Raw genomic sequence first — 21,893 nt, forward strand, 5'->3', positions numbered from 1 at the left:
AAGCTCTGGCACAAAACCTGCACGTGTGATTCCAGCCTTAAACCGCAGGGAACAAAGTGTGTGAAGAAGGCTTTATGAAACGGTTCGCTGCGGTAAAGTCCAGGCATGCGGTTTATAATACGCCATTACTACAGCGGCGCCTTCTCGGATGAAATACGGATAGCATTAGCTAGCATTCCATGCGTTTCCGCCCGCGCCGCGCGCCCGCTCAGTGCAGGCTCACGGTACGCTGCGGCTTCTGCACAGTGACGTTCTCGACTCAGCGCCGGCGGTCATGTGATCTTAGTCACGTGTCACTCGCGGCTCGCCTCTCGCTCGCTTTACGGCTGCCGCAAAGCGTCGCCGGAGCCAGCAGACGGAAGTGGTGAGTGCGGGGAGCGGATTTACTATTATTTATGTTTTGCTATTCGGTATCGGTGATATACAGGGACGGTACTGCGGCCAGGACTCCCCCTGTATTGTGTACTTTGCCTCATAGCCGGGTGTTGGGGCTGTGTAATGTATGAATATGGGAACTCTCACCTGCTCAGTATAATATGTGATAATACACTGTATGTAATATATAATAAACTATATCATAATATACTGCCTCCAGAAATCTTCTCCTAGGGCAGAGGATGTTGGGCTTCATGTATCAAAGCTGTCACTAAAATCTGGGTTTGTTGCCCGTGGCAACCACTCACAGACAGCGATCTGATTGGTTGCTATGGGCAACAAGGACAACTTGCCCACTAGACACAATAGATTGCTCTCCCCAACTATTCCATGGGGCTCAGGAATTCGGGCCCCCGCCAGTTACTAGAATATGGGGCCCTGGTGATGTGATATGCCATCATACAGGGCCAATCACTGCAGCCGCTCTGTTCTGCCCGTCACTGAGGGTCTCAAATACTATTCCAACCCCACCCCAAAAAAAAATGTTTAAAGGGGTTTTTACTTTATGCTAGTTAGCCCCTAGGTGCAACCAGGACAGCGCTGTTGCACACGAGGCTCCTCTCATCTACCCTGCTGACCGTGCCCCCATCACTGACTGACAGGGCCAGGCAGTGAAGATGTGCTCGCGGCCGGCACTGAAGCCTCATGGGAGTGGATATCGCCGGGCACTCCATCTCTGTACAGTGCGTATGTCGAATGTGCTCGCCCAAGACTACCGGCCCTGTCAGTCAAAGTGAAGGGGGCGTGGCCTGCAGTGAAGATAAGCAGAGCCTTAGGTGCAAAAACAAAGTGCAACTGCACTGCCCTTTTTGCACCCAGGGGCTAATTAGCGGTTTCTCCGCAATGGCGCAAGAGCAGTAGAATCTTCTGACTGGCGTGCATCTGACATGTATGAAGGATTCATCACTAGGTATGGCTGACAGATTCCCTTTAAGGCTACTTTCACACTTGCGGCAGAGTATATCCGGCAGGAAGTTCCGTCGCCGGAACTGCCTGCCGGATCCAGCAATCTGCATGCAAACAGACAGCATTTGTAGACGGATCTGGATCCGTCTCAAAAATACATTGCAAGAACTGATCCGTCTCTCCGGATGTCATCCGGATCCGTTATATATTTTTTTCACGTTTTTACCAGTCTGCGCATGCACAGACCGGAAGGACGGATCCGGCATTGCGGTATTTTTAATGCCGGATCCAGCACTAATACATTTCAATGTAAATCCGGCATTCCAGCAACTGATCCGGATTTCTCTCCATTCAGAATGCATTAGGATAAAACTGATCAGTTCTTTTCTGGTATTGAGCCCCTAGGACGGAACTCAGTGCCGAAAAAGAAAAACGCTAGTCTGAAAGTACCCTTAGTTTTACTATTTTAAATAACCACACAGATCCGTAAAAATACGGATGTATGCATGGCCCCATAGAAAATGCTGATAGCTCCTGCATGAAAAATGTCATGCGCGTGAGGCCGTAGAGGGGGTTCCAAACTGGACACTCATGAGATGGGTCTGCGGCTCAGGAAATCAGACGTCGGTCCATTATACTCTTGGCAGAGGGACTGTAACACATCAGTTCTGAATGTCTGATATTGTGGTCATACTATCGCTATACTCCTGACAGGCAGTAGCGGCTTCCTTCGCCATGGTTTCCGGCTGTCCCGTCCGTATAGCAGGGGAGTTGGATCACTGAGAAAGAAAAAATATCTCAGACCCCTATAAATATTAATTAAGAAATGAATCTGTTGAGAATTTACATTGGTACATTGCCACTGGCAGGACAACAAGCAGCCCACACGTAGATTTTCTCCCCTTCTTGGTAAGGGCTCAAACGTATTTCTTTTCCATGTACGTTCTGCACGGCCCGTATGCAGAACTATTCCCTTCAATGGAGCCACACAAAAAACAGAAATTTTTCTGTGTGCGTTCTGTTTCCAAGGATAGGACTGTTCTATTAGGGGATGGCCCTTCTGTTCCGCAGAATGCACACGTCTGGTATCCATGTTTTGCGGATCCAACGGTCGTGTGCTTGAGCCCTAAATCTGAAAATATATGTAGTCATGTTTTTTTGTATTGTCCCCTCCAGATTGCGCCGTTCGTGGCCATGAGACCGCAGGCAGCTGTGGCCGGGAAAGTCTTCATCCAGAGGGACTACACCAATGGCACCCTGTGTCAGTTCCAGACCAAGTTTCCCTCTGAGCTGGAGACTCGGGTAAGTTTGGTGACCCCATATCCTAACCATGTGCACCCCTTCCTCGGGTCTAATTGTATTTCTATAAAATATATTGGGATACCAGCTACTAATATTAATGTATGGTCCGTTTTTATTCTCCACTTGCATATTTTCCTCAAACAAGGATGTACATCCCATAGACGTGATGCAGAGGTCTAGAAAATTCATCCTCGGCTCACTCCTCGGCTTGGTTCCTTGTGAGTCGAGGTCCTCCATAGTCTTTTCTGTATGTTAGGCTACTCCTGCTTGTCCACGATGACATCTGTGGCAAGATAGTGGTTCATCTGTAAGGATTTCCATGAAGAATCCATCTTTGGATCATGTGTCAGGTTTTTTTTTGCCCTCCCTGTGTTATTCGTATTCCATGTAATCTGCTAGACTTTTCCAGAGCATCTCCTACCAATGGTCCATGGATACCACAGACCAAACATGGATGCCATCCGTGTTGTGGTCATGGTTTTCACGGAACCATAGACTGTAATGTCCGCGAGGGATTCATAATCGCAGACAAAATAGGGCATTCTTTCATTTTGTTACCACCCATTTACGGCCCGTGGAGAACCACGGATGTGTGAATGTCAGACCCGTACAGGCTGGTGGAAGCACGCTTTACAACTCGCCAGCAGTTTTTTATTTCGGGCCTAAGATAAAAATGCAGCATATGAATGTTAAAGGGGTTGTGCAATCCCTATAATGCCCGCCCAAAATGTCCAGGCACCTCATACGGGTAAGGCCTCATGCACACGACCGTTTTTTTTTATTTTAAGTTCCGCAAAAACGGGGTCTGTGATCCGTGACCGTTTTTTCGTCCGTGGGTCTTCCTTGATTTTTGGAGAATCCCGGACATGAAAAATGAATAAAAAATCTAAGTCAGTTTGCCATTGAAACGATAGGAAAAAACGGATCACGGACGCGGATGACAATCTTGTGTGCATCCGTGATTTTTCACGGACCCATTGACTTGAATGGGTCCGTGAACCGTTGGCCGTGAAAAAATTAGGACATGTCCTATTTTTTTCACGGCCAGGAAACACGGATCACGGATGCGGCTGCCAAATGGTTCAATTCCCGATTTTTTTTTTTTTTATTTTTTTTTTTATTTTTTATTTTTTTCTCCACGGACCCATTGAAAATCAATGGGTCCGCGAAAAAAAACTGAAAACGGCACAACGGCCACGGATGCACACAACGGTCGTGTGCATGAGGCCTTATACTCATCCCGCGTCACTTCTGATGCCCGCACGGCCGTCGCCGCATCTCCCCGTCGCAAATATCAAAACATTGGTTGGGGGGGTTGGAGGCAGCCAATAGCAGGCCGCGACAGGAACGAGCCTCCCTAGAATCCCCGACGCAGCCTGCTATTGGCTGAAACTTCCATTCCCCCCACCCCCGTTTGATGTTTTCATCTGCGCAAAGCAGCGGCGGCCCTGTGGGGATCAGGAGCGATGCGGGTGCCAGGTAGTGGGATAATTACAACCTGTACAAGGTGCCTGGGCATTTTGTGGGGCATTACAGGGGGTTGGATAACCCCTTTAAGTGAACCAGATCTTGTTTGCGTGTGCAATTCTAACAACTACGTTACTACTCAGCATCCTACGAGTAAGGACCCTGTGCGAAATTCACTCTAGGTCTAATAAACCTTGTTGGCATTGCCACATATCAGAAGCTTTCAGTGATGGGCATCTCCATAAGCTGCTGAAAGGGTGCTGCCACACTAAGGCTACTTTCACACCTGCGTTCAGGTGTCCGCTCGTGAGCTCCGTTTGAAGGCTCTCACAAGCGGCCCTGAACGCAGCCGTCTGGTCCTAATTAGTGATGAGCGAACTTCTGTTTTAAGTTCGGCGTCTAAAGTTCGGCTTCCGGTTAGCGGAGAATCCCGATATGGTTCCCGATATGGATTCCGACTTCCGTTGTGGTCCGTGGTAGCGGAATCAATAATGGCCGATTATTGATTCCGCTACCACGGACCACAACGGAAGTCGGAATCCATATCCGGATCCATATCGGGATTCTCCGCTAACCGGAAGCCGAACTTTAGACGCCGAACTTAAAACAGAAGTTCGCTCATCACTAGTCCTAATGCATTCTCAGTGGAGGCGGATCCACTGAGAATGCATCCGTCTGCCAGCGCTGAGCCTCCGCTCCGCTCAGTGAGCGGACACCTGAACGCTGCAAGCAGCGTTCGGGTGTCCGCCTGGCCGTGCGGAGGCGAGCGGATCCGTCCAGACTTATAATGGAAGTCAATGGGGACGGATCCGCTTGAAGATGACACCATATGGCTCAATCTTCAAGCGGATCCGTCCCCCATTGACTTTCAATGTAAAGTCTGAACGGATCCGCTCAGGCTACTTTCACACTTAGAAATTTTTCTAAGTTATAATGCAGACGGATCCGTTCTGAACGGATGCAAACGTCTGCATTATAGGAGCGGATCCGTCTGATGAAACATCAGACGGACCCGCTCCGAACGCTAGTGTGAAAGTAGCCTAAGCCTTTTTCTTTTTTTTTGGTTTTGTAAAAAAAATTCTAATATTAAATTCATTCGTTTTTCCTTCTTCTGATCCGTCAGAAGACCAGAAAAAAACGGGTCCGTTAAGCACATTTTGCATCTGTTTTAGTCATTTCCATCTGAAATCGTTTTTTTAAAAAAAAAAAATTTAAATGGAGGCACAGTGTGCATAACGGATGCCTAAAATACAGGATCTGTTTTTTGGGGTTTTTTTTGTTTGTTTTTTCATGCTCTTCTGACGGATCCGAAGAATGGAAAATGAAATGGCGATGTGACCCAGGCTAACTGAAAATCTAACTGAAATCTTAGTGTTTGTAGGGCCCTTTTATATTTTATTATTGGCCACGCCATCTGGGCACGTTTATAACTGCCAAAAACTCAAAGAAAACCAGCGTTTTTGCAAAAGAAAGTTGTAGCGTGACACAACCCAAAGAGGAGCCATCTGTGTCCTTTAGGTTTGTTAGTGTAAATATGCATGTAAAAACCGCCAGCGCTGAAGTGGTGTTTTTGTGATTTTGTGCTCACATTTTTTACTGCCCTTTTTAAAGTCTTTTATAGATAAGCCTAGGAGAAAAGAGAAAAAAATTACCATAAACCAAAATGCTTTGCGTGGGATGTGTTTTATATTTTGCTATAGGCTTTACAGTCTACAGATATGGATGGCCTTTCCTGTGTATAGGTTATCGGTATCAGATTGGTAGGGGTTGACACCCTGCATTGCCATGATCAGCTGTTTCAAGCAGCTGAAAAGTATACAGTGTACAGAGCTGGAAGAATATAGCGCCATACACTGTGTAGTGGCCGCGCTGAGGTACTGCAGCTCAGCTGGCATTCAAGTGAATGGGAGCTGAGGTTCAATACTCCGGCGCCACAAACTACACTGTGTACAGAGCCATCCTCTTCTGCTGTTGTGGCAGCCCAACATCTATCGGATATTGTTGACCTATCCTGTGGATAGGTTATCAATAGGGATGAGCAAACCCGGAATATAACGGAATTCTATGACTGGACGCAAAATGGAAGCCTTTAGGAGGCTTTCCGTCATAACAGAAGACTATGGGCAGCATAACGCATCCATAATAATAATCTTTGTTTATATAGCGCCAAAATATTCCGCAGCGCCTTACAATTCAGAGGTTCATGTACAAACAGTCATAAATAACATAGCAACAACAAGAGGAATGAGGGCCCTGCTCGCAAGAGCTTACAATCCATCTGCTTTTCATTATGCAGGAGAGGACGTTGCTTTCCGTCCTACATAACAGAAACAGACGGCTGCATTATGCTGCGCATAGACTTCTGGTATGACGGAACGCCGTCATAGAATTCCGTTATATATTCTGTGATAATGGAATCCATAACGGAATTCCACCAGAACCTGAAGACTTTGGGTTCGCTCATCCCTAGTTATCAATATCTGTAGTCCGGAGAAGCCCTTTTAAAGTAAGTCTACTTTCACACTGGCGTTTTGGCTTTCCGTTTGTGAGATCCGTTCAGGGCTCTCACAAGCGGTCCAAAACGGATCAGTTTTGCCCTAATGCATTCTGAAAGGAAAAGGAGCTGCTCAGAAGGCATCAGTTTGGCTCCGATCAGTCACCATTCCGCTCTGGAGGCCGCCTGCAGCGTTTTGGTGTCCGTCTGATGAAACTGAGCCAAACGGATCCGTCCTGACACACAATGTAAGTCAATGGGGACGGATCTGTCTTGGCTATGTTAAAGATAATACAAACGGATCCGTTCTGAGCGGATACATGCGGTTGTATTAGCTGCACGGATCCGTGATGGATCCACACCAAACGCACGTGTGAAAGTAGCCTAACATTGAAAACACTGCAAAAAACCTCCGCGTTTGAACCCTGCCTAGTTCACTGGTAGCACTAAGGTGGCCAAACACCTTAGACCTCTGCTGTCATTGGAGAGTCTGAGCACCCCCATACCCATCAGGTGGTCGGCTGCCAGTCTTCTGATGTGTACGGGCACCTTTAGCTCCCTGGAATGCGTCTGGAAGATAAGGTTACCGGTCTTCTTTCCACAGCTCTGGAACTCCATAGTCTGCGTAATATGAAGAGTTTATTTAGAATGGCCTCCGTGTCGGCCTCTCTGCACCTCTTGGGAGATTTATGAAGATTTTGGTGAGAATTTTCAGATACATTCTTGGCAACGTGACTGCCTGAGTGGGTGATATTGACGTGAACGCAGCGTCTCCTTGGCTGCTGTGCCGTCTCATCCGGCCATTCGTGGATCCTGGATGTCCAGATTTATTTTTCTTCTCTCGTGCTGCAGGATTGTTTGGTTTGAGATCTTTTCAGCCTTTTATCTTCATTGTGTGTCTATGGAGGGATTACGCTGACTTGCAGTTCTCCACAGAGCTGCTATTCATTGTGCTGTGGGCTGTTATTAGGGGGTCATTTGCATCTAAGCCGGCCAGAAAAGTAAGGAGCCGGGCACGGTGTGGGCAGCTTGTTTGATACAGAGGTGTAAAGTCCTACTCCTTTAATTCTAGGAGCTGGTGATAGAGATGGGTAGCCATGGTTAAAATCAATGCAGGCTGCCATAAAGGGGCAACAGGTCAATGGGGGCTTTTAATTGATATCTCCCACTCTTGGGCGTCATTCAGACGGCCGTGGTGTTTTACGGATCCGCAAAACACGGACACCTGCCGTGTGTGTGTTCCGCAATTTGCAGACCGCACATGGCCGCAACCATAATAGAAAATGCCTATTCTTGTCCGCAATTGCGGACAAGAGTAGGACGTGCTCTATCCATTCCGTGGAACGGAACCACGGATGTGAACAGCAAACGGTGTGCTGTCTGGATTTTTTGCGGCCGATTGAAATGAACGGGTCCGCACCCGTTCCGCAAAATTGTGGAATGGGTGTGGACCCGTTCATATGGTTGTCTGAATGGGCCCTTAAAGGGAGTTTCCAATTGTAAGCCGTATGGTAGTTTTCCAGTTTTTCTAATATCATTGTGTTACCTGTGTCTTGAAAGGGTCAATTTAAACACGGCAGATTTAGGGTCCAATCGCACATTGATTGTGATGAGATCCATGGTGGGAAAAATTTGCCATGTGCGAACTTACCCTTAAGGCCCCTTGCAGACGAGCGTTCCTCCTGCAGCGAGTCCGCAACGCAGCTCCCGGCATGACCTCCCAGTGTTGCCAGGGGGGTCACATAGCATTATATTGATTTATGATGCTATGTAACCCTTACAGTTCTGGAATGTATTTGATAACACTGGCATAATGCTGTCTGTGTTATCCAATACATTCCAGAACTGTAAGGGTTACATAGCATTATACTGATCTATGATGCTATGCGACCCCTGGGAGGTCAGGCAGGGAGCTGCGTTGCGGACTCGCTGCGGGAGGAACGCTCGTCTGCAAGGGGCCTTAGGATGGCTGCAGTCAAAGTCCCGAAGGGCTTCCATTTTTTTCTTCTCCAATACTAGTGCATGCGAGAGAGGGCAGGCCTAAGGTGATTCTAAGAAGGGGTTATCCAGAGGGGAAGAGTGTGGACATATCCTTATGTAGCCCTGATATAGGGGGATGGGTTGGGGGTCTCTGCCATTCTTCACGTTCCAGGCTCTGTGTTGCTGCAGGGCTTCTCCATATCACATGCATAAAACCAATATTTGTCTGTATAAAACCTGGGCCTGATATAGTTGGGCTTTTTCATCTAAAAATGAAATGGCCGAGCCGCTGTCTTGTCCGGGTCAGCTCACTCCTGTCCAGATCCCTTTGGTAAATGTCCTACCACACGGGGGTGTTCATGTATGAATGTGCTGGACTGGGATGTAAGTTAAAGGGACACCATCACAAATGATTTTGGGTGAGTAATGAGGAGAAGGACATGATGAGCAGACACCCCACCTCATCAAGCTGTCCTCCCCGAAACTACTGCTTCTATATGGTAGAACAATGCCCCTCACAGTCCTGCCGGTTATTGCGGGGCGCCCCCTACCTGTAATTTGTAGGTAGAGGGCTATCCTCCTATGGAATTGTAGTTATTCAGAGTTGTTTTGAGACCAACTCTCATCACAATCTGTGGTTTAGTGAGCAGGTGCCCACTCCTCATGGGTTGGTCATCGTGGAAAAACCCCTTTATGCTGATCATAAAGTATCCCGCAACTAAAACCACCGTGATCTGTTGGGGAACTTGACCGCAAGTTCAGTATTTCTCAAGTTCCCTTGAGCGCTCTCTGCTCGGACTAATGGACCCGTTTCCCATTAAGATCCCACAGATGATACCAGAAAACCATCTTTTATGGTCCTTTTTGGATATGTGTTTGCACAGGTAGGTCCTGGATGACCTTAAACTCACTTCAGCTTATGATTGCAGATGAAGATAATGGAGAGGTGACATCCTCTTACACACTGTATGTGAGCATTTTCATGAAATCCAATGTGGCCACCATTCTCGCGGTCAGTAGGACTTGTCATAAAGCTTTCACCTGACTCCAGAATGATAAATCTGCTTGGTTATATTGCAGTTTCTAGGACTCTAGAAAGGCTAAGTGACAACTTCTGCATGAAATGGAGTAGTATTCATATTGGTCGTCACCAGCTTTCCAAGAAAGAATTCATGAAGCGGCATAAAATAGAAAAGTGAATGTAATGTAGTCCCAACTCTGATGTTTTATGGAGTATCCACAAGATATGCCATAAATGTCCAACAGATGAGCCCTGTTCTCTAGTTCAAAGGGTTTTCCCATCTCATATCCTAGCGATATGCCCAATTGTCTGATAGGTGCGGGTCCCACCTATCTCGTAAATGCAGTCGGCAAAGTGCAGGGAGGGTGCACCGCGCATGCGCAGCTGCCCTCCATTCATTTCTATGGGGCCAATAGGAACGCTTGGTGGTGGCTGGCTTCATTTTTGGCTGTGTCTACGAGATAGGTGCGGCTCCCACCGCAGGGAGCCGCACCTATCAGACAAGATTGATATGCACCCATTGTCTGAGATGGGACAACCCCTTTACGTGCTGGTCTCAGAGATGGGCCCCACTTCTATCAGAAACGTGTGGCATAGCTTTTGGATAGGCCATGAATTACTGAAATGGGGGGATGACTTTCAGCAGATCGCTATTAACCCCGGCGGTGCATGCATCGGTTTTCACAGGAGGGAGGGGGATAAGCTCCTGGCAGTGGCTTATGTCTCATGATAACAAAGTGTTGGTGTGTGAAAATCCTTCTTTCCCCCCTGTGACGGAGTTGGGACACGCCCGAAGATCGGCCAGTTGCACTTAAATGGGGTGGTTTGGCTGACAATCATCTCAGGGTTGTCTTCACATTTTGAGGCCAGTAATCCAAGGACCTACGGTTTTGCTTATGGCGGACTATTAGAATTTTTGGAGTATTGACTTTAGCATTGAGCTAATTATTTTTTTTTTCCTTTTAACGATCACTTTGCTCTAAAATGGAAAGACCTCTCATCCAGCTTCTTGTATCTTCCTCAGGTCGACAGACAGCAGTTCGAGGAGACGATACGGACATTGAACAACCTGTTTGCGGAGGCGGAGAAGCTTGGAGGCCAGTCCTACCTAGAGGGCTGCCTGGCCTGCCTCACTGCCTATACCATATTCCTATGTATGGAGACACACTATGAGAAGGTGGGTGTGCGGCACGGGCTTAGCGTGACTAAAGGAAGAGGCCGCATGCCTCCATCTTGGCTCCCTGTAAGCGCTTACAGAGGCGTTTGTTTTCCTCCTGAAGAATTAAAGCTGAGTGGGGATATAAAATGAGCCGTCCTTATTCCCGGTCAGCTGTGTTTAGATGAGGTTTTTTCGGAGAATGAATTGAGACCTTTCAGCAGCTCTCAGATGAAATGACTTGCCACGTACAGACAGATCCTGGATTTATTTATTCAGCCAGGGCTGGCCAGACTCCGGTAAACCCGAGGATAAAGAGACAGCGCTCCCACCGACACCCATGTATGTGCCCACCATCAAAGTGGTTAATAAGCGCGGTCTGTGTCTTCACACCCCCCCTGCCCCTTTCAACCTGACCATAAATATTGGGTCCTTGGACAGCTCTTCCTAAGTGGCTAGAGAAAGCAACTGATTTGGATGAATTCACCTCTGTGAGAGGTACATAGTGTAGGCTCACAAATATGTTCTTAAGAAGGGGTTTTATGTATTTATCCGCCTCGATCTTCCTGCGGATTAACCCCAGTGATGCCGGACAGATGCATTTCTCAATGCGTCTCGCAGTCGTACTGTAAGAAAGGGCCAGTAAAGTTAAATTGGTGGACGATCCGGATTTAAAGGGATATTCCTGCCTTGTAAAGTGATGGCATTGCTAGGGATACGCAATCACTTCATGATCGCGGAGGGTCCCAGATGTTGGATCCTGAATGGGAAGGAACTGCAGCACTGTTTCGCTCTTTTTTCCCTGGTGCTTTCAACCCCATTCACTTACTCAGGGCTGCCGTCTCCTCGTTTTCAGGATCAGCAGGGGTACCTGAGGTCGGATCCCCATTTCTCTGAAAGTTCTGCATATGTGCCATCAATATTTAAAATGGTAATACCCATTTAGCTTCTTTTTTTATTAGGGAGCAGGGAGTTCGATTGAGACTCCCTTTATTACTGCAGCTAAAAAAAAAGTTGGAAATTTTGGGGGTAGGATATTTACTTTAGGGCTCATCTGCACGTGACCGTTTTGCAGTCCGCGGATCCAGGCCGTGTGCATGGTACCATTTTTTATTTTTATTTTTTTTCCCAAACTCCTCTGAAAATCCAAAATAGATATGAATAGGACATGTTCTTCTTTGCGGGTGCCGCCTAACGGACATACAGTGCACTGTCCACATCTTTTGTAGCCCCATTGAAATTAATAGGTGCGCATCCAATCTGCAAAAAATGTGTATCGGATGCAGACCGAACATCCGGTCGTGTGCATGAGGCCTTAAAGGGGTTGTGTCATTGCTTATATATGCCACCATATGTTGTGACCCTGCTGATCACTAGAACAAAGGGGCGGCAGCGCTAGAAAAGCAATATGCCTGACGATTCCACCCAACTCTTTCTGGGTGGCATCATGGTCACCCACCAGTCAGTGGCCACCCATGAGGCCTCCTGGAAAAAGAAGCAGAGCCATCGGAAGTTAGTGGTACAGCTGCTTCCTAGTGCCGCTGCCACTTCATACATATATATATATATATATATATATATATATATATATATATATATTAATTTGTTACCAGTATCTATACCCAGAAACATGTATGAAATCAAACACATTTCTAAATTATAACATTATGTTTACCTGTTGTCCAAATATCACATTATACAGCGGTGGTTCTGGTTGCAGGTGCTTTCTCCTGCCAGCAGTGGTTCTGGTTGCAGGCCCTTTCTCCTGCCAGCAGTGGTTCTGGTTGCAGGCCCTTTCTCCTGCCAGCAGTGGTTCTGGTTGCAGGCCCTTTCTCCTGCCAGCAGTGGTTCTGGTTGCAGGCCCTTTCTCCTGCCAGCAGTGGTTCTGGTTGCAGGCCCTTTCTCCTGCCAGCAGTGGTTCTGGTTGCAGGCCCTTTCTCCTGCCAGCAGTGGTTCTGGTTGCAGGCCCTTTCTCCTGCCAGCAGTGGTTCTGGTTGCAGGCCCTTTCTCCTGCCAGCAGTGGTTCTGGTTGCAGGCCCTTTCTCCTGCCAGCAGTGGTTCTGGTTGCAGGCCCTTTCTCCTGCCAGCAGTGGTTCTGGTTGCATGCCCTTTCTCCTGCCAGCAGTGGTTCTGGTTGCAGGCCCTTTCTCCTGCCAGCATTGGTTCTGGTTGCAGGCCCTTTCTCCTGCCAGCAGTGGTTCTGGTTGCAGGCCCTTTCTCCTGCCAGCAGTGGTTCTGGTTGCAGGCCCTTTCTCCTGCCAGCAGTGGTTCTGGTTGCAGGCCCTTTCTCCTGCCAGCAGTGGTTCTGGTTGCCGCCGCTTTCTCCTGCCAGCAGGGGTTCTGGTTGCCGGCGCTTTCTCCGGCCAGCAGGGGTTCTGGTTGCCGGCGCTTTCTCCGGCCAGCAGGGGTTCTGGTTGCAGGCGCTTTCTCCTGCCAGCAGGGGTTCTGGTTGCAGGCGCTTTCTCCTGCCAGCAGGGGTTCTGGTTGCAGGCGCTTTCTCCTGCCAGCAGGGGTTCTGGTTGCAGGCGCTTTCTCCTGCCAGCAGGGGTTCTGGTTGCAGGCGCTTTCTCCTGCCAGCAGGGGTTCTGGTTGCAGGCGCTTTCTCCTTCACTGTCGTACAGCAGAAGAGTCTTATTACAGCCCGTCCGTCTGCTCCAGACTCGGCTCACATAACACTTGCTTCCACTTTCTAGATGAGATTGAATTGCTTGTCTGACTCCACATATTGTGCACCAAGTACATGCAATGATGGGCTTTCTGTATGCATACACTATGCTGGGCAATATGGGGGCAGCTTTGGTTTTTCTGGTATATGCTGACTGTTCAATCCATAAGTATTCATGTGGTCCCTCCGCCACCTTTTTGTGTTTATTTCTAGGTTCTGAAGAAGATTGCAAAGTATATTCAAGAGCAAAATGAGAAGATTTATGCTCCGCAGGGGCTGCTCCTGACTGACCCAATAGAAAGGGGCCTGCGTGTGGTATCCTTTCTATGACTACTACAAATTTCTGTTGTAGACTGTGCCGTGCTTATAGAAGTCTGTAGTTTGTGCAGACTACAGACTTCTATATATGTCAGCTTGTATCCAGTCCCTATCCCTCTCCAATGATGGTCGTATGAACTTGTGGGGTTGTAAAGTCTAGGGCTACTTTCACACTGGCGTTTTGGCTTTCCGTTTGTGAGATCCGTTCAGGCCTCTCACAAGCGGTCCAAAACGGATTAGTTTTGCCCTAATGCATTCTGAAAGTAAAAGGATCCGCTCAGAATGCATCAGTTTGCCTCTGATCAGTCTCCATTCCGCTCTGGAGGTGGACACCAAAACGCTGCCTGCACAGTCTGCTTGATGAAACTGAGCCAAATGGATCCGTCCTGGCACACAATGTAAGTCAATGAGGATGGATCCGTTTTCACTGACACAAATATGGCACAATAGCAAACGGATCCGTCCCCCATTGACTTTTAATGGAGTTCATGGCGGATCCGTCTTGGCTATGTTGCAGATAATACAAACGGATCCGTTCATGACGGATGCATGCGGTTGTATTATTGTAACAGATCCGTTTTTGCAGATCCATGACGGATCCGCCCAAAACGCGAGTGTGAAAGTAGCCTAAGCCAGTGACTGGCTACGTGGGCGAGCCAGGACAAGACATACAGAGCAGCAAGGACTGGGGCATCGGTGGAAGCAAGAGATTGATCGAGATTAATAATGACCACATACTTGGATTTTGTGGTGACAGGTCCTCTTTAAAGGGGTTGTTTAAAAAAAAAATCTCCAAAAACTTTGCCATACTTGCCCATAGACAGGCTGCGGGCACTTTGTAAAAAGCTCGGTATTTCCAAGAACCCCTTTCAGGGAACAGCACTTTTTTATTTTCTCATCTCTGCCTTCCAGAAAACGTGACTTTTTAAAATAATATTTTTCTATCAATGTAGCCATATGAAAGCTTGTGTTTTTTTTTTTTTTTTTTTTTTTTTTTTACGGTTTACATATAGAAAAGCAATTCCACCTTTTTTTTTTGGGGAATTGTATATATTACTGTGCAGTTGTTTTTTGTTACATTTGCACAAAAAATAGTTAAAAATATTTTTTTTACTTTGTGTTGCTGCTTTCCAAGACTCCATAATAATTTTATTTTTCTGTTGACCTGGCTTTTTGACTACTTGTGCATTTTTCCAGGATGACTTGCGCTTTTCATTGGCACCATGTTGGGGAACATATGACATTGATTACTTTAATTCTCTTCTGGCATTGTGTTTTTTTTTTTTTGTTTTTTTTTTTACAGTGTTTGTCGTGCGGGACAAATAACTTAATTTTATAGCAGGGGTCGATTGGTGGTGCAGTACCAATTATGTTTGGATTTGTTATTCATTTTATTTTCCGTAATAAAGCATTGTACAGGGAAATGTCTGAGGTTTTTTCATACGATTGAATTTTGGGGCATATCATGCAGTGAAATCAGTGTGCGATCTGCATCCTATACTAGTGAATGGGATTACCACAACACTCCGCTCACATGCACAAGAGATTCTCTATGGTGGAATTTTGATGCCGGAAATAAATGACATGGCACTTTGGGTGGAAGATTGAAGGATTAGAAATTTGTATTTATTTTTTTAAGCCCCACTGTGGATCTTGACCCTTCTTGCCCCTTCTTGCATTGTATCCTTCATGCATGTAAGGGAGCATTCACAGGAACGTACTGTTTTGCGGATTTGCAAAACACGGAGACTAGCCGTGTGAATTCCGCAATTTTCAGACCGCACATGGCCCCAACCATAATAAAAAAAAATGCCTGTTCTTGTCTGCGATTGCGGGCAAGAATAGGACATTCTCTAGCCTTGCCACGGAACGGACCCACAGATGTGGACATCTTTTGCAGCCCCTTTGAAATTAATGGGTCCGCACCTGTTCCGCAAAATTGCGGAACCTGCGCGGACCCATTTATGAGGCTGTCTGAATGGGCCCTAATTGTTACACTGAGGTACGTAGCAGGCCTGATAGCCATTGTTCGCCCTCTGGCCTCCATGGTAGCCCACTGGCAGCCTACAGTCACTTTGCAGGGAGCCTGTCGGGTTCTGTAGGCTAGATTAGTGTAACAATTCCCTGCGCCGTTTACAGGCAAATACTAGTTTTCAGAGGATTAAAATTTTAAACGTGTCTTTCCAGATGATGACTGTGTGTCAAATTGCACCTGACAAACGATTGTGTTGCTAAAACAAAAAAACATCTATTTTGATCAACTTCAGACTGTGTTTGGCTAGCTTTAGTTTTTACAAGTGGAGCTTGTCTTGTGTTTTCTCGATTCTCTTCCTTGACCCGGTTTGCAGATTGAGATTACGATCTACGAGGACAGAAGCCTGACTGGCAGATAGGACAGGTACGTTACATAATATTTCTTTTAGATGAGGGTGTCTGATTGAACTGCCTTTTTGCATTCCTAAATTCCATTCTGGTTTTATGGAAATCACTGCAGCCATGACGAGCCTTAAAGGGAACCTGTCATCACTGTAATGCCTCCCCGACTGCCTGCAGTACCTCACAGTGATGGCCATCATGTCTCCAACCATGCCTTTGCTTGTTTCATCCGATTGAAAACTCTGCCTCAAAACAACTTTATTTATCCCAGATGGCTGCTGGAAGTCAAAGGGACAGCGGTCTTGGCCCTCCAGGTCCCGTCCTGCTCCTTTTCCCGATTTGATGGCGCATTGTGTTTTTTTATTCTTCATTTGCAATGTGCCTTTTGGTTTCATTATCAGCGTCTGCGCAGTGAGACGATCTTTAGTGTACTTGGCTTTAGAGGCTCTCTGCGTAGACGCCAACTCCTGGGAGTGAGCCTCGGAAGCCAGGCACACTGAAGATCGCCTCATCACACAGAATGGCGCATGCACAGGATCCCGAGTGTATCGTGTATGAAGAAGAAAAGCACTGAGCTGTCAATCAGAGGGTAGGCAGGAATGGGGGGTCGCTGGCTTGACTAGGAGCCTCTGGCCCCTTGACTTCAAGCAGCCAATTTGATCCGCTGCCCCTGGATGAATAAAGATGTTTTTTGGCAAAGTTCTCCATTGGATGAAACGGACAAAGATCTCGTTGGAGACATGACTATAGCTGTGAGGTGTACTGCAGGGGGTTGAGGAGCCATTCTGATGATGTCAGGTTCCCTTTAATACCCCAGACACTGCTGCAGCCGATCACTGGCCTCAGAAGTATATGGCACATGATTGCAGTGTGTGAAATCCATAGCATAAATCAATGTTTATCACAGATCAAGTTATATGCAGATTGCATTGTGGACATTTTTCACAGCTTGTGGATAAGATTTTATTAACATCTTTCCATTATAGGGCTAAATTCTTATTCTGTGGATTTTCCACATGCAATCTGCCATGTGTGGCCGTGCCCTTATTTCATATGAAATAGAATAATTTACTGTAACAGAAATGGCTGATGTGGTGAAGTGTAACTGTCATTTTAATATTTTTTTTTTTTTTGGTAATGTGCAGGGGCAGCGATACTGACCATTTTTGTAATCCATTTTAAAGGGGTTGTCTCACCTCAGACATTGGGGGCATACCGTTCTATTTTTAGAACTGTCGCCCGCAAAGCGAAGGAGGGTTCACCATGCAATCGCAGCCGCCCTCCATTCATTCCCATAGGAGCGCTGAAAATAGCAGAGAGCTGGCTCGGCTATTTCCGTCAGCCCCATAGAAGTCAGTGGAGCAGTGGCTGTGCTTGCACGGTACGCGTCCCATTAATTTCATTGGGACTGCCAATGTCGACCTCGGCGCTCCCATAGGAATGAATGAAGGGCGGCCCCTTATTCTAAAGATAGGTGCGGGTCCCAGAGGTAGGACCCACACCTATCAGACATTGGGGGCATATATTAGTGATCTGCCCCCGATGACTGAGGTGAGACAACCCGTTCAATTACTGAAAACGTACATTTCTATTAGAAAGATAGCTCTAAAGTGGCACTTTTTGTCTTCTGGTCACTTAACTGTGGAGATGCAAAGCCCTTGCTACTATCTATCTCGTAAATATATTTATATATATATATATATACAGTACAGACCAAAAGTTTGGACACACCTTCTCATTCAAAGAGTTTTCTTTATTTTCATGACTATGAAAATTGTAGATTCACACTGAAGGCATCAAAACTATGAATTAACACATGTGGAATTATATACATAACAAAAAAGTGTGAAACAACTGAAAATATGTCATGTTCTAGGTTCTTCAAAGTAGCCACCTTTTGCTTTGATTACTGCTTTGCACACTCTTGGCATTCTCTTGATGAGCTTCAAGAGGTAGTCACCTGAAATGGTCTTCACTTCACAGGTGTGCCCTGTCAGGTTTAATAAGTGGGATTTCTTGCCTTATAAATGGGGTTGGGACCATCAGTTGCGTTGTGGAGAAGTCAGGTGGATACACAGCTGATAGTCCTACTGAATATACTGTTAGAATTTGTATTATTGCAAGAAAAAAGCAGCTAAGTAAAGAAAAACGAGTGGCCATCATTACTTTAAGAAATGAAGGTCAGTCAGTCCGAAAAATTGGGAAAACTTTGAAAGTGTCCCCAAGTGCAGTCACAAAAACCAATTTCTACAAAGAAACTGGCTCACATGCGGACCGCCCCAGGAAAGGAAGACCAAGAGTCACCTCTGCTGCGGAGGATAAGTTCCATCGAGTCACCAGCCTCAGAAATCGCAGGTTAACAGCAGCTCAGATTAGAGACCAGGTCAATGCCACACAGAGTTCTAGCAGCAGACACATCTCTAGAACAACTGTTAAGAGGAGACTGTGTGAATCAGGCCTTCATGGTAGAATATCTGCTAGGAAACCACTGCTAAGGACAGGCAACAAGCAGAAGAGACTTGTTTGGGCTAAAGAACACAAGGAATGGACATTAGACCAGTGGAAATCTGTGCTTTGGTCTGATGAGTCCAAATTTGAGATCTTTGGTTCCAACCACCGTGTCTTTGTGCGACGCAGAAAAGTTGACCGGATGGACTCTACATGCCTGGTTCCCACCGTGAAGCATGGAGGAGGTGTGATGTGTGGGGGTGCTTTGCTGGTGACACTGTTGGGGATTTGTTCAAAATTGAAGGCATACTGAACCAGCATGGCTACCACAGCATCTTGCAGTGGCATGCTATTCCATCCGGTTTGCGTTTAGTTGGACCATCATTTATTTTTCAACAGGACAATGACCCCAAACACACCTCCAGGCTGTGTAAGGGCAATTTGACCATGAAGGAGAGTGATGGGGTGCTGCGCCAGATGACCTGGCCTCCACAGTCACCGGACCTGAACCCAATCGAGATGGTTTGGGGTGAGCTGGACCGCAGAGTGAAGGCAAAAGGGCCAACAAGTGCTAAGCATCTCTGGGAACTCCTTCAAGACTGTTGGAAGACCATTTCAGGTGACTACCTCTTGAAGCTCATCAAGAGAATGCCAAGAGTGTGCAAAGCAGTAATCAAAGCAAAAGGTGGCTACTTTGAAGAACCTAGAATATGACATATTTTCAGTTGTTTCACACTTTTTTGTTATGTATATAATTCCACATGTGTTAATTCATAGTTTTGATGCCTTCAGTGTGAATCTACAATTTTCATAGTCATGAAAATAAAGAAAACTCTTTGAATGAGAAGGTGTGTCCAAATTTTTGGTCTGTACTGTGTGTGTGTGTGTGTGTGTATATATATATATATATCTATCTCTATCTCTATCTCATTGAGGACAGCAGCAGTGTGGAGCTCTTCTCCACAGTTAAGTAAATGGAGCATTGCTATGACACAAAATGGGCCACTTTACAATTAGTTTTCTAATAGAAATGTACAATTTCAGTAATTAAAGTATATAAAGTATATTACAAAAATAGTCAGCATTACAAGAAAAAAAAAAAAAGAATGAGTTACACTTTTTAAGGGTTTGTTCAAGATTAGAAAAGCATGGCTGCTTTCTTCCAGAAACGGCACCATTTCCAACCTCATCCACGTCAATACAGCTAAGTTGCAATACCAGAACCAACCAATGGATGGGAGTGGCGCTGTGTTTAAAATGTTTTTCTAGCACTGTACAGCCCCCTTTAAGTGCAGTACAGGAGGTTGGTTGGATAACAGATGGTGGCATACAGGAAGAAGAGGGCAATGGGTGAGCTTGGTCAAGATGCTGTGAACATTAGAAGACTCTGTGACTAACCTCTTCTCTATTATATCTTGTCATGTTTCCAGGGGGTTCCTCTTGTGCGTTGTAAATATTCTCCGCTGTGAGACCGTCCTCCCTGACATTCCTTCAGTTGCCATTCCCATGTCAGCAGCGCGTCCTTAATGACTTCTCCATACTGTACCTCATGGACTCGGTACCCCTTTCCTGTGCCAATCTGTGACCCTGCCAGCTTGCCCTCCTGGACCTGATGAGAGAAGGTGGAATATGGCTCTGCGGAATGGACATCATCTTCTGGGGGTGGGGGTAGTGCCAATATTCGTTGACCTCCTTTAATGCTTTGACATCTTCTTTGAGGCCACTTTTTTATTTCTATTATTTTTCGTAGCTCGTAAATGATACCATAAATGCTTCTGGAAATCAGGTTGGTGTGCATGTACGCTGTGCCAGGGTCATCCATCACTGGATATAATTCATCATCTTGCAGACAGAGGCTGTTGTCTGTTTTCTGTCCCTTAAAGGATAACTGTCATATTTTCATAACAAATACATTTTAGCATATGTTACTGCTGCAGCAGCATTATGCATAAAGCAATCTTTAGTTTCTTCACTTACAGCTGTTTTCCTTGAGTTTTCCCCTTAGTTACGGCTGTTTTGAATCCTATATTATGAGGATCTTCTCAAGATGGCTCCTCTTCCAGTTCTCTGAGGCCAAAACTGCTTTCCCTCACTTCACATACAAACTTGCTGCAGCCAGCAGCTCCCTGCCAGCCAATCAGATTGGGTTACTGAGAGACACGCCTCCTCACTCTGAAGCCTAATGCAGTGTGAAGGACCGCCCCTCCGTCTGCCTAGCTGGAGACAGATGAGCCATAGCAACAGTCCTTTAAGGGAGCATTGGAAAGGGACAGGGGACATTAATGAAAGCTGTTATTATAAGGTGATTACAGATCTTTTGACAATCATTGACAGACTAACTCAGGTATGCATGCCTAGCTCTAATAAAATTAAAAAATAAAATAAATATGACAGTTACCCTTTAAAGAGTTGCTATAACCTCTCCTGACGTGTCTATTTTAGTAGCAATTCTGGGGTCTTTTCTTACCACTTATGTTGTGTCATTACTCTATTACTGCTACTAGAAGTTTATGAATTAATTGCTAGCAGTTTTCAATGAAGGTCCAGCTGGTTGTTACCAGTTGAGGATGTGCCCCTGCACAGTCTGACACTGACAGCACGGATTGGATGATGTCACACTATACAGTGAGACACTAACCAACTGGTAACACTCAACTGGACCTTCATTGCAAACTGCTGGCAATTCATTTATAAACTTCTAGTAGGAATAATAAAGGAATGGCACAACATAGTTGTGAGAATAGATGCTCCAGAGTTATTGCAAGGGGGATAGTAGTTGATAAAACTGGTCGGTCAGGAGAGGGGATCTGTCCTGTATAAAGTAAAATTTTTGCCATTGTCATCCCCTCTTTGTTTTTTTGCCCCCTTAATTCTTTGAATTATTATAACTTGGTATTTATAATATACGTTTAGTACTAAAAGGTTTTTTTTTTGTTTGTTTGTTTTTTCGCCCAAGTAAAACTGTGGTGGTTTTGAATATTTTTTTTTTTTCCCCCCCTGAATGTTGGCATACTAAATTTACAGCCTCTCTGATGCCCACACATGGGGAAAAAAAGACCACCGGTATATGCGAAGGAACATGCATAGATTAATATGCTTGTGGGGAGCCTGAAGCAGCTGAAAAGAGATGGAGAAATGTGTTTGCAATGCCAGTTCATTTTCCAGCTCGACCAGACTTGGCAGATTGGTGGTGTTCTTCGGCTCAGCGACCACCCTCTGTTCCCTGGCACAGCGCTGCTGCTGGTAGCAGAATGGTGAAGAGATCCAATGTGTGTGTGTGGTAACTGGTATCCTGGTGTTGAATATAAACTCACGCCATGTAAAC

The 21,893-nt window shown here is 46.0% G+C and overlaps 1 protein-coding gene across 1 annotated transcript; it reads left to right on the plus strand.

Moving 5' to 3' along the window:
• Positions 1-286: 286 nt before the first annotated feature.
• Positions 287-20,568, plus strand: GOLGA7 (golgin A7). The gene is made up of 6 exons (XM_044279201.1): positions 287-364; positions 2,518-2,643; positions 10,630-10,782; positions 13,640-13,741; positions 16,093-16,142; positions 19,999-20,568. The coding sequence occupies exons 2-5, from the start codon at positions 2,536-2,538 to the stop codon at positions 16,135-16,137; spliced, it is 408 nt and encodes a 135-aa protein (XP_044135136.1). The 5' UTR covers positions 287-364; positions 2,518-2,535; the 3' UTR covers positions 16,138-16,142; positions 19,999-20,568.
• Positions 20,569-21,893: the final 1,325 nt, after the last annotated feature.

Source organism: Bufo gargarizans, chromosome 2 (assembly GCF_014858855.1).
Source record: "Bufo gargarizans isolate SCDJY-AF-19 chromosome 2, ASM1485885v1, whole genome shotgun sequence".
Taxonomy (NCBI): Eukaryota; Metazoa; Chordata; class Amphibia; order Anura; family Bufonidae; genus Bufo; species Bufo gargarizans.

Excerpts from the sequence above, each read along its gene's own strand:
- GOLGA7 (XM_044279201.1), top strand. The coding sequence starts at position 2,536 with ATGAGACCGCAGGCAGCTGTGGCCGGGAAAGTCTTCATCCAGAGGGAC. Across the intron at positions 10,783-13,639 it reads TGGAGACACACTATGAGAAG|GTTCTGAAGAAGATTGCAAA; the intron begins GTGGGTGTGCGG and ends GTTTATTTCTAG. Across the intron at positions 13,742-16,092 it reads TAGAAAGGGGCCTGCGTGTG|ATTGAGATTACGATCTACGA; the intron begins GTATCCTTTCTA and ends CCCGGTTTGCAG.